At 36.2% G+C, this 13,473-nt stretch overlaps 1 protein-coding gene across 1 annotated transcript in view; it reads right to left on the bottom strand.

Moving 5' to 3' along the window:
* The window catches only part of NGLY1 (N-glycanase 1), a 16,838-nt gene extending 3,760 nt beyond the window's left edge, over positions 1–13,078 (bottom strand). Inside the window, exons 1-8 of the mRNA XM_010177694.2 lie at positions 12,835–13,078; positions 9,242–9,401; positions 5,800–6,022; positions 4,955–5,076; positions 4,407–4,552; positions 4,112–4,222; positions 1,958–2,122; positions 471–659 (exon numbers count right to left, since the gene is read on the bottom strand). Coding sequence (XP_010175996.2) covers positions 471–659; positions 1,958–2,122; positions 4,112–4,222; positions 4,407–4,552; positions 4,955–5,076; positions 5,800–6,022; positions 9,242–9,401; positions 12,835–12,837 — 1,119 coding nt within the window. The 5' untranslated portion in view covers positions 12,838–13,078. The remainder of the gene's footprint in view (positions 1–470; positions 660–1,957; positions 2,123–4,111; positions 4,223–4,406; positions 4,553–4,954; positions 5,077–5,799; positions 6,023–9,241; positions 9,402–12,834) is intronic.
* Positions 13,079–13,473: the final 395 nt, after the last annotated feature.

Here is a 13,473-nt window from a genome sequence, read left to right on the forward strand (position 1 = left end):
GGATAACTGTTAAGTTTTTGCTTTCTTGCAGATGAAACTGTAATATTTAAGATAATTTCTTCCTTTGGCTGTGTATCAAAGAGATATGATACACTATAAAGCTATTTTCCAAAACAAAAATAAAATATTTTTGGAGAGAAGTACTGCTTTTCAATAAAACAGTATCGTGTGTTTGCCCAAAAGTATAAGTAGTAAGCCATTTTTTTCAAATATGGTGCTTTAGCAAGGATTTTACCTATCCTCAGATAATTTGGTCACTCTTTCTGAAAGACAAGCTAAATTTATTTCCAATTTCTTAAATCATCTGGCAACCTTACCTGAAGCTTAACAGTAATGTTTACTAACATCAGCTAAATTTTATGGGCACCAAGAGAGGTTTTGATGTCAAACACTGGCAAGGATTTTCTATGTTATTTGAGTTATCATACTTTTACAGTAGATTTTATGCTTTTAATAACTGTTATCCTTACCATTTTCCAATCTGTTTCCACCTTTCTCCAAATGGACTCTGCCTTCCAAACACCTGCTTCCCAGCCAGTTATTTTTTCATTATTATTGGAAATCTGCGTATAACTATCTTCTACTATATTGTAGATGAGATGGAAGAGTTTAGATGTCTTCTCTTCTTCACAGGGAATAAAAATTACTTCTTTTCGTTTCTGAAAAAGGCAAATAATAAAAGCACCTTAATTCCCCAATACATTTCAGTATGACTATGCTACTTTTAAACAGCATGAACATGGTTTCCCAGTTCAGTTTCACTTCCCGCTGAAAAAAGTGTCATTTTTAAGAGAGGTCATGAGCAAAAGCATTTCTGCAAAACAAAAGTTTTAAACCAGTTTCCAACAATAAACCTGAAACTTTTCCAGACCAGAACAATAACTTTATTTTTTAACTTTTCTTATAATTACTTTTAGAAGTAAATTATTAACAAAATAACATAAGATTAGCAAATTTAAATAAAAGATTAACATGTCAGGAAAATCTATATGTTGAGTATTTTTCTTGTACAATCAATAAATAAATGGTTATTTTTAATAGCAAATGTAATTCTGTGACTATCATATACAGATGTTTGTACATGAGTTTACAAATCAACTTCAAAAAACTTAAGGTACAAACATCATAATTTCACAGTGTTACTTTTTTTTTTTCAGATTTGTCATTGTTCTTATGAGTTTCAGCAAAGTAGAAATGAAATCTTCTAAAGTATGGAGAACTGAAATAAACTCTTAGTTTCTCAAACTTAAAGAACCCTACGAAGGTCATTAATTTCACCTAACTGGTTCTATTCAGGATTGCCAGTCATTCCACGTGAAAGGATCACTACAAAATTGATGTAACAAGTAATGGTGGTAGGTCACACCTTTGCATGCTGGCTCAAACTAAATATGGCTATGGCTCTGGGAAATGGTATCTTAGCATAAAATAATTAAAAATAAAATCTTGCTTTTGGAAAAAGTCAAAAAACATTTATATAAAAATCAATTTAGCTTATTATTTAAGAGTTTGTTCCATTTCCATAATCCCACATTGGTTTCTTAATAAAAATAGTTGGTCAAAACCTATTTCCAGGCTTTAACCAATAGTAGCTAATAATACAAATAAACATTTTTTAAAGTTTTCCCAACAGCATTCAAGTGCCTTAACCTTTCTAGTTCTGTCACACTGTAATTAATTAAAAAAAAAAGTATTTTTTATTTACTTACAAAACACACTTTAGATCAAGGATTCCCAAACATTTTTGGAACCAATGGACCACCATCAATCCTCAAAAACTACTTGTGGATTTCTACTGAATTCACATCAAACTTGTCCCTAATATTTTTCACAAGTTTTACTGTTTAAACTAAATCTGTAGGCTACCTACCATGAAGTGCTATTCCTCTGCAGACCATAATCATAGAACCTCTAGTTAGCTACCTCTAAGATCATCACCAGTGCAAAAGTTAAATACCTCTGGACCAATTTCACCTCTGGCTACTCGCCAAGCCATCGAACCTGATGTCCTTCCACCATATTCTCCAGGTTTAGGTGTTTTAGGAGAAATAAATTCAACAAGCTCCACAATTGTTCTTTCCAAGAGTTCCCTTTTTCTATTTTCTGACAAAGATCGTTGTCTCTGAAAACAGATTTAAGAAACACAGTAAAAAAAAAAAAAAATCAGAAAAATGGTATTTATAATTCTGTTCTAGAGGGACACCAACGGGGGGAAAAAAAAAGAATTTAAAAAACAGACTAACATTTAAAGTCTAGACTGACTGTTAGAAACATTAACCTTATACCCCATGTGCAAATACAAGTCATAACCGCACGGTTATTCAATAGCAGTGCTTCTTCTGTGAACTTTCATGCACTATGTGGATTTCTTTTAAGATAAAAGGTTGGTGCTATGTGTGCTATGTTTGTGTACTTCCATAGCATATTTTATAGCTATTTGTATGTATTCTGTACCATAGCTGCTTGTTATTATTTGGGGGGAGAGAAAGCAAGCATAACTTTTCTTCTCTAAGGTGGAATGATTTGGTTGGTAACAGTTTGATTTTGTGACTAAGTCTAAAAAAAATTCAGTTGGTCTCTGAACGTTATTTCACAGTGGCTGATTCTATCATAAATAAACTATGATATTCATACTTTTGCAGATATCAGAAAACTGAGAAAGATTTATCACCTACACTTTCAGGTAAATGAGCAGAAAAGAGAAAGAATTACATAACACACTTTCTTTGTCCACATGAATAAAACTACGGGCATTTTTTTGTTACACAATTTTAAAAATTCTTTGATAGACTGGGGTTTTGTCTCCATGATTTCCATGCCAAATATACAGAGCTGATATGTAAAGCCTTTTTCCTTAACTGTGGGTACACCTACACAGGGCTGGAAAATTAAGTTCAACATTAAGTATGCAAATGATTACACATAATCTTCTGAAGAAAGATCCCTCAGATCAGTTTTATAGCCAGCAAGGGTTCAATGCTCAGGGAGGACACCATCAAATTCCTGCAAACCTGCACAAAGTGCACGCATTCCTCAACTTGAATTTCTGATTCTTTACATCCTTTCAATTTGCTGCTCTGTGATCAGCCTTCCGAGTGCTCCACTCTGTTACACGACTAATTTTTTTATTACTGATAATACATTTGAAGCCAGGGCTTGAAATCATGAATCCAGCTCAATTCTTCACAATCTTAGTATGTAGCTATAACCTCCAAGCCAGCAGGCCTCTAAAAAGGCATAATGTTTATCAAGCCATCAGCTATACGCTATCATGGAAACTAAATTTTCTATGCTTTCCAGGAATTAGCCTTGGAAGGAAGTAGGGACAAAATGGAACCTTACAGGTGCTTCAAGGTTTTGTGGTATTCTAGTACATCAAGTCAAGAAAAGTTCATCTTGCCCCAATTAGAGAGTAGAAAAAGCTCAGCAGTGAGGTGCTGACTGTGCTTGGGTTCTGCGACTATGACACACAGGTGCAAATGGCTCCATGTGTTCTGGGGACTTTAGGCATGAACAGTATATGTGGCCCTGAGCCAAAGCTCTACTGATGGTATCAGTGCTTCCTGAAAGTCTTGGAAACAGCCTGCGAGTCATTCCTTCTGCCTCCTAGAGCTTATAAAAAGTCACAGCGAAAATAAATAGGCCTACATTTCATATAACTATAAATACTATTGTTTTCAAGTGATAACATTATTGATGTGGAAAATGCTCAGCCGCCCTCAAGGAGCCCACATAATTACAAAGCAGTTGTAGTTTACCCTCAACATGTGTTGATGCACAAGTCTACTCCAAAGCCATGAAGAAAACATACACAAGGCACATATATATTTTTTATATATATATATATATATACACACACACACACTGTATATACACACGATAACCCTTTTACTTGCCATTCTTTACCTTATTTCACATAAGTTCAGCACTGTGACAGATTCTTCTATATGCCGTGTAAAATGAGGTCTGTATAGTTAGCAGCACTTTATATTCCATAGTGCATGGACATTCCTATCAAGTTACCAAATGTATTCCTTTGTTTTTTTTCCTTTGAAGGATTTCACATTCTGGAAAGACACTTAAAGAAATCCATTTAAGAAAAGCTACGTACCGTTCTATTGAGTGTGTTAATTGTTTCACGTAGCGTAGCTTCACTGAGTGCTTTCCTTCTAGAGAGTACTTCTTCATGCTTACAGCTGTATCTCCACGTGACATCAACAATCTCAAGCACAAGTTGAAGAAGAAAATAAAAAAACCAAAAATTGCTATGCATCTTGCTTCATTTAAAGAGGTTAGCTAATGAAAGTATGTTTTTCTATAATAATTCTGGAAATCACACTAAGATAGAATACATCACACACATTCCCTGGGGCAAGTTTGGTTTTTATTAACATCATTACTCCTACCTCATCTTTGGAGAATGCAATTATGTAGGAGAGCTTCTTTCTCCACCCAGTTTCATAGAGAAGAGGTTTATCACAGACATTTTCACAGGGATCACAGTGAAGCCATCTTTTCTGAGATGAAGAATATACTTCAGTCCACACGTGATCTATATAACAAAGACCAAGAATGAAAAATGAATTGTAAGGATAGATTATGTCTTTTAATATTGTCGAACATTGTGACTTATCCTGATCCATTAAATGAAGGAACAGGTGAAAGAACATGTTTTCTTTTCATCTACATACAGAAGTTAGCAGTGCTTTCTCTTTCTATTTTAGGATGATAGTCCCTTAGATCCAACTAAAGATTCAATCATCTAACCTCACTTGAAAAACTGTATTTCACCTCATCAGGCAAGACAGGAAATTGAATTTATATTGCCTTTGTTAGCTGAACTGCATAATTCTATATGCTGCCTGATGGCTAAAATAATCTGAGAATCACAAAATAGATAACCTCATTTTGCACAGGTTTGTATTAACATTACAATATTCTCTAATACTGATACCTGTGCAGTCCCAGACATATCTAGCTTCAAACCCTACAGCTCTGCAACACAGTGTAAAACAGTTAGCCCACTCGCCACAGCGTCCACGTCTGGTTTCCAGAAGTTTTTCAGGGTGGTTATACCTGCAGGAAAAAAAACCAAAATAAACCAGAATAATAGAAAATACATTTAACCTTTCAAAATCTTTACAGCATGACTGTCCTTGTGATGATGTAAACAGATTTCAGTGCCATTCAGTCACAGAAGATAACGGAAACGATTGCTGTACTGCACAAAACAAGCACGTGTAGAATGCTACTTTTACTTTGATTCACATGACTCCATGACATGTTCATAGCAGCACTGAAATGAATCCTTTTTTTTCAGTTTTCAAAATGGACTTAAGACTTCTTGTTGAAATATGACGTTTGCATGCTGGTCCTTTTGACAGTTAGCAAAAATATTAAAAAAATAGATATTTGTTCTTTTGCTATAGACTCAGCAGAAGGTTTGTGGTTTCCCATAGAAGTGAAAGTTTTTCTTGAAGTAACAAAAACCTACCTACATGCTACATCAATATTAACGTATTTTATTTAGAAGCTGTACATTATCAAATTAACAGTTAAAAATAAGAAGAAAAATCAGACAAGTATTCAGAACAAGGCCACATAAAAGAATATTTTGTATTTAAAAATCTCTAATCTTATAGAGTAATTGCTGGTTCATCAATCATCCTATCATGTTGCTTAAAACAGCTTCTCCAATCTTTCAACCAACAACTTGTCACTTGTTCATAAAATGCACAAATGCAAAATTGATTCTTGGAAGAAAAGAAAAAAAGAGAAAGCAAATCTCTGTATGCCCACCTTGGGAATCTATTACAGAACTGACACTGGCTGCAGTAATGATTTTCCACTCGACTGACGTTCCACTTTAGATCATCATCAGTAGGCAACAGGTAGTCGCTTTTAGGCTCTGTCTGCCCACCACATCTGCTGCAAGGAAGATTATTTACCCAATGAAAAAAATCATTCTTAAACCAGTCCAAGAGCTCCAACAACAGGAAGTCCTCTTCATTCACATGTGCACCTGTAAAATTTTCGCAACACACAGTTAGGTCAAATGGAAAAAGAATTTATTCAAACTTTCCAGTATCTACATAAATTGCCACCTCTGGTCCTTTATTGCATTTTTAGAAATCTCATTATTAAAAAAAGCTTCATGTTACTTAGGCACACACGCAAAAAATTAAATTATCAGGACTGAATAACGTCAAACTGTATATCTGAAGAACAAAAACCAGCACACTTAAATGCTACAGCTAGAGTGAGAATAAGGAATTGCTCAGAAAAACAAGCTAGATATACAGCGGAGCCTGGTGAAGTTCCTCATGCTCCTCATATTCTTACAGGGCTTCAGAAGAGAGAGTGTTAATTTTTTTTCTACTCATAAATATTCTTTTCCTATTCTTCCCTATTAAACAAGGAATAACAATTGATTTCATTTCATAATCCCAAAGTTCCAGACACTGGCAGTAGTCTAGACAGCCAAGTGTAATATGAACAGATTTTCTGCAAACACAGCTTAATTACAGTAGAACATGTACAGATACCAAATGAACAAAGCTGAGTTTGTTTATAAATTCAGCAATAAACACCTCTGTTAGATTACCCAAGCTAGACACAAGATGTCTTTATTTTTCTGCTCTAGCTGATTCCACCACAATAGACCACCAGACTCTTCTGGCCCATTTTCCTGTGTTCACAACAGGTGTTAGAACTTACTCACACATTGTCTCTATTCTGCCACCAAGAAATAACCTCACTTTACCTAATTAACAAATTTTAAATTCTAGTCTTCTAAAAGAGATCCATCCCTTCTAACTCCTTAAAGTCTTTAAATATATATTCTGCTCCAGTGCCCAGAGAGACACTCCTCCTTCTTAAATTCATAAGGATTAAAGTAAGTCCTTCTATTAACTCCATCATCTAGGCCACACTGCAAGCAGATATTAATACCTGGTTATTTTATGTACTACAGCTTGCTTGTAGTTGCAGTGCAGACAGCTCTAACAAGTGAATGTGAAGATACAAACATAATTTATGAAAATGCTGTTTAAAGGAAGTTGCACCAAATTTTTGCACTAGCTCCTTTTTCAGAATGGCAAAGAAAGACTAGGCAAGATGTGTGTTTTACTTATTTAAGTTCAATTTACATTCTCCTCTGAAGCTGAAGCAGTCTTTGGTACAAAAGACTCCGTAGGGGCCCTAACTCTACTAAACACACATTGCCAAGACCATGAAGCACATGAGAAAAGATCACCTGTTAATCAAAGCAAGAAAAACTGACTTTTAATTGTAGTAAAATTTCCATTTTTACTATTTTTTATTATATATGTAAAACATCTGTGCTGAAACACCCAGAGAAGGTATTATTGCTTACAAAATGGATATGCTTGTACATTCAAACTTTCTGCTAAAAACCGAGAAGATTTCGAGCACAGGGCATATTTTCTCTTCCTGGATAACAACATACAAACCAGAACTCATCTATGAAAATGACTGCTATCATATGAATATTCTTGTCCTGCTTTGTAAAATGAATCCTTCACGAAAACACTGCATGTAAAGAACGATGAATGTGATTTACTTAAACAGAAAACAGTTGGCTACGACATGCAGCTATTTTTGACTGTACAATCCATCTTTCTGATGGAAAATGGTACAGGGAAACAGTAAAAAAAAGTTTGTACTTCTGATCAAAGTGACTATAATCTTCTTAGCCTTTATGATCCGAAAATGTCTATTATGCATTGTAAGGGAAGTCCTAAAAACAAACCCCCCCCAGCACTAAGCAATTATCCCCACAGGTGCCAGTCTTAATACAGCAACACAGAGAAACCAAACAAGCTGAACGGGCCAATTACCCACATCTCAGACACAGCCCATCCCAAAGGAACATTTTTATAAAGCTCTTTACAAATGCTTTAAAATTGGTACAATCCAGAACAGTGGAGTTCCATCCCTTCCCCTCTATTTGTACCTAAATTAAGGTGTGGAAGCCATTTTGAATAGATCAGCCTGATGTCTTGGGAAGAAGCACCCTCCTCCTTCCTTCCCCTTTTTAATAACGCGCACAGCAGAACTGGAGCTAAGAAGTATCCTCGTCTTTCTTTTCCTTTTTAAAGGAATTTAAATAGTTTTCATTTATTACTGACAAGTCCCTTTCCCCCATTGCATTGTCCAACACTGCCGAATGCTTTGTACTTGTCTATGTGGTTTCCTACTGCCCAGTACAGCTTTATAAAGAGAGAAAAATTACTAAGAAAATCCATTGTCAAAAAGTTCCCTAATGCCAAGGGCACAAATTAGTGTGTGGCTCTATGAGACATCACAAAGTAATTTATAAAAAAGATGAGAATTTATTTTTGGTTTGCAAATCAACAGCACTCTGATCAAGTCAGCAGAATAGCTTCAAACAGTGCCTTCTACCAAAGATCACAATGAAAAGCATTTTTTGGTTTAAATATGGTCTTGTAATATTTTTTTTTTTTAAATATTTATCTCGTACAAGTAAAATTTCACTATATTGCTGAAACAAATCTAAAACAGTCATTTGGAAATAGAAATATGTCACTTTTAAGTGACAAAGCCTTTGTACATTCCTAACAAATTTGCATTTATGAAGAAAATATATATTTTAGCCACTGATGACACAAATGTTTATGCCTATATTTCACTTCTAGCTCCAAGAGAATGGCACATGAACAACCCTACTCATTTAAGCATCAGCTGTATCAGGTTGTGTCTTGGAAAGGTCTCACATAAAATCTCACCAATAACACCACTTTAAAAAGAGAAGTAGTATTTTGAAATCTTATTCTGAATTTGGAATCATAGTATGTATGGGAAAATTGCACTCTGACAATTTCAAAACAACGACTACTCAAACAAGAAGCTACTCACCTCTTCTTGTAGCTATTTCGCTCTAGATGCAAAGAATATAATAGTACATGCTCACCTCATTTGTTTCCCCAGCACTATTTACTACTAATTCAGAAATTAAGAGTTCAAAATTTCTACATGAAAGCAGTAAAGGATGGATGACAAAAATGAAAGAAAAAAGTAACAGAAAAAGAGTAGAAAAGTTGAAAATTAGGAAGAAGGTAATTCTAATTTAGAGACAGCATTTGGAATCTGCAGGCATATGACCAAATCCACACACCTAAAGCACAGTAGATATATGCATCATAGAGATGTTTGAAAGAATATTTCTAGTTTCATATACAAAATAACTCTGTAGCATTACCTTTGTCCAGTCTTGTAGCTTGTGCTAGCTTTTTCTGAGCCTTCCCTTTCAATTGCTGGAGGGGAATTGAAGCTAGTGCTTTCTGCTGAATAGAAGGATTCTCATACATCAATACAAGATGCTCAAATTTTGTTTGAAGTGTTTTCAAGATATCTGCACCCTGCAAAAGGATTTTCAGTAACAAGATGATTTACGAGCTTCCACCTTAAACCAGAATAACCAAGCTCTCCTATTTTAGTTTAAGTCAGTCATAATTCAGTAGTCATAGTTACACTATATATTTCTTTACAGGTGAAATGTTTATTTGTAAAGATATCAATAAAAATTGAAGACACCACCACCCAAACTGTAAAGCCAGCCTTGTCATCTTTGAACATTCTGAATGGTGTCCTGAGTGAAAAGTATACTGATTCAGGGAGAAGAGAAAACAGTTTTTAAAGACACCTCTGATGGTAAAGTTTTTTACTTATCTCCTTTCCCCCTATTTCTTTTGGGCACCTTTTACCTGAAATCCACGAAAGAACCTGTAATTCATTCTGTTTCCTGGACACTGCTGCACCAGGTCACAGAACTCTTATTACTGAGGAATGCTCCTTGTCTATTTCTACTTCCTTCTCTCACAAATCAACTCTGACTCAGATTTTAATAGAAAGCCTTGTGACTATATACTGAACAGTGTATCTCACTAGAAATCAAATATAAGAACAAGGCTTCTTCAGTCAGTTATGTGAAGTGTCAGTTAGAGGCAATTACATGTTGCATCCCATAAAGTACGCCCGTGTCTACTAAATAAACAGCTGAAGTTATTAATAGTGGACTTAGTAGCTGAGCAGACTATTTACACCTATTTAAAGAGGGACAACACAGAAAGTGAGATTTGATTTTAAAATTCAGAGTCTGGCATATTCTGAGGGGGAAGGCTGTGGCACTGCTAAATTACATTTTCTCTACTGCAAGATCATGGTCCAGTCTTTAGCCTTGCTAACTACCATCTTCGTTTTATTAAAACCCCCCACTTCCCTGGGATGTCAGCAGCAAATGCAACGTAATACACAGGTGTCAGAACTCCTCAGAAGATAACTTCTTCCAAAGGAGCACTTAAATTAGGAGTGATTATTTTGAGGCTGGACAGTACTACAGGACCAGTCCTTACTTTTTATAAGTGCTGAAACAGAATAGAACTTGTTTCAATCTTCCTTGAGCTGATCAGCTGTGGGTAACTGGTTTAACATCATAAACCAAATTGTGTCCAGATTCACTTGAGTTCAAGTTGAAAGAATAGAAATAAGGGAAGTTAAGGACTGTCAGTGGCTTATAGATCTTCATGTTCTGTCATGTTCCTGAAGGAGCGTTCAGAGATATTGTTCAGCACAGCAGAAAGTCTCCCAGATTCTTTGACAATTCTGATTTTCTCACTGGTAAACACTGTGTAAACACTGGTAAACACTGTGTTACAGTAGTGCTTAACTGGCTTCATGGAAGCCACTGTACACCAATGAAGTCTTATGCAAACATCTAAAAGTGTGGTGAACCTCACTGCAAATCTAAGTTTGGATATCTCTTTCTTCCTATAATCGTTATGTCATCCTGTAAGGAATCAGAATCCATCCACTAGAATAATGACTAGCCAGAGGTTTCCTTTCTCCAGGTCTCAAGAGGCCTTATGATAAGAAACACAGAAGAGACACAGATGAGAAAACAATGATGGGTTAGGTCCCTAGAACCGTGCCATTTAGGAGTATTCCTGTGCTGTCTCAAGCAAGTCACTTTTCCCAGTGCTTACGAGGATTCCCATGACTCACAGGAGTAAGACATAGGCAAGTGTTCTGGTTTTGCTAGGATAGAGGTAATTTTCCTCTTAGTAGTTAGAACAGCTGTGTTTTAGTTTCAGTGTAGAACTTGTTAAACCACAACGCATAGCCAGAAGGTATCTTATGGACTTCCTTCCAACCAACCCAGACTATACAGACCAAACTCAATGGCTCAGAGAGCTATCACTGTAGCTGAAATACAGCATTCTAATAGTGTGCCAACACTGTGTTAGCAATGTCTCTAATTGTAGTAAGTTTGGCCACACCAATCATGTCGAATCTCAAGAAATACGGAAAAATAATAGTTGCAGAGAAATGGACCCACAACTCCACAGCTAGCATAAGTCAGGGCAGAGGAACTACAAAGGAGGATTAACCTCAGGATACATGAAATCTGTAACATTTTTCTCATTGCAAGATCAATGGAACTTCTAAAAAAGCTTCCGGTACCAACTAGTAGTGCAGGAAGTCACTCCAGAGGTTTCATAATCACTTTCCACCACCATGGCAGATGTGCCTGAAATGGTAAAAACCAAGAAGCAGACAAAAAACCCAAAACAAACCCTACAAAAACCCCCCAACAAAATCCAAAACCCCCAAACAAATTCAAATAAGCCCAGTCAGTATATTTTAGAGACAACTACTAGCATGGTGACATAATTAGATTAAATGGCTCAATATTCAAGTGCCTGTAACAGGCATGGACATTATGGGTGATGATGGGTCACCGAGTGCTCTCCCTCCTCAGAAGCCATCACTTCAATCTATGCTTTGCCATTTCTCTTTCACTGATCTTGGGTGGGTATTGGAAAGAAATAGTATGTCACAGTTCAGTATCCAACAATATACTGATAATACAAATTAAAATAGATGAACTCTGTTCAAGGATGTATGAAAAGTGAGCTTTTGGAAGGATTCATCTAACACTGACTTTAAGACTGATGTGACACTGGTTCTAGGGGGAAAAAACTCTTCTGAAAGTTAAACCAAAGCATCCTTCAAACCTTCTGTCAAAGAGCATAACTTCATTTTTCAAAGTTGTATGAGGTATTAAAAGTCTTCTCCCATCAGGCCAGGTAATATCAGATGAAAAGGCTCTACCTCTCTTGTCTTGATAGGGAACTTCATCTCAACGTCTTGGACAAGGGAAACACAACCTAAATAACTATAGATTTGTTCTTGCCTGGCTAAGTTCCTGTCTCTCACAACAGTTGCATATGAAAAAAGCAAACCTTCCTCACAGGCTACACATAGAGGCCATAAGGTCATAATACATGAACTGAGACACCAACAATTATAAACATCACAGCTGTGCTCCTGTTCTTTTGCTGGCTCTCAAACACCAAACATAGTATGCAGCCCTAGTTTTAACTTCTCACCCCTCCCTCTGTTCCCTGATCTTGCTGTTCCCTTCCAATAGAAATCAGCTTTTTTTTATTCCCCCCCCCCAACACTCTGATCATTTATGAACATCTTCAACAAAATCTTCTGCTAATATTCTATTTATGGCATGCTTCATGTTAAAGTTGCATGAAGACTGAAGAAAACATTCAAAAACTTCAGAAACCATTTGAAAAATAAAAAAATCCTCTAGTACAACCTCCTCCTTAAAGCAAGACCTCCTTAGCTAGGAGGTCAGTCAAGTTGCTCTGGGTGAACAGTCAGGTCTTGAAAACAGCCACATTTGGAGACTACACAGCGCCTCTGAGCAACCTGTCCCAACAGTTAACTCCTCTTTAATCTTTATATTCAAGATTAGTGAAATTTTCAGGTTATAATTACCATTTCAAGAGATTGCACAAGTGATGTTTCTGATTGTTGACGGGCAGGGGCAAGAACAGAGGCAGCAGATCCTGAGGGCTGATGTGCAACTGTCTGAGTACTGGTCACAGTTTCAGAGGATTCTGATCTGTGGGTTTGATTTGACTCATTCAATCTGCTACTCCTCTCCCCAGCAATCAAGTCTCTGATTTTATGTAGCTGCTCAATCAAAGATTCCTTAGGGAAAACCAGGTGAGTTTCTCCTTGAAATTTAGACAAATTAATTCAGCAGTTAATGCAAGTCTAAGCTAGTCAGCTGTTTGTAGTTAGAGCTAACAGTTCTCAAGGTACAGCAGTGAAATGCTAGACAACAGAGGAGGATAGCCAGTGCTGGGGGAAGAAGCCTTCAGAACAGCATCTGCTGGGAATTCTCTTCTATAACAACATATTTTAGGTTTTAGAAGTTTTCAGCCAGGAAATATTATTCTTTTTGAGACCTGTACCCAGATTCATTTCTGGGTTACTATTTTTGATTTTAACATGATTACTGGTAGCATAACAAAAGATTAGTAATTATGACAGAAGCTACTATCAGTGTACTTCACACAGAGAAACAGGTTACTAAAAACACCAAGATCCTGAAGCACTCATACTTCAAGA

The sequence above is a fragment of the Antrostomus carolinensis genome, unplaced genomic scaffold, assembly GCF_000700745.2.
Source record: "Antrostomus carolinensis isolate BGI_N321 unplaced genomic scaffold, ASM70074v2 scaffold3121, whole genome shotgun sequence".
In the NCBI taxonomy this organism is placed as follows: Eukaryota; Metazoa; Chordata; class Aves; order Caprimulgiformes; family Caprimulgidae; genus Antrostomus; species Antrostomus carolinensis.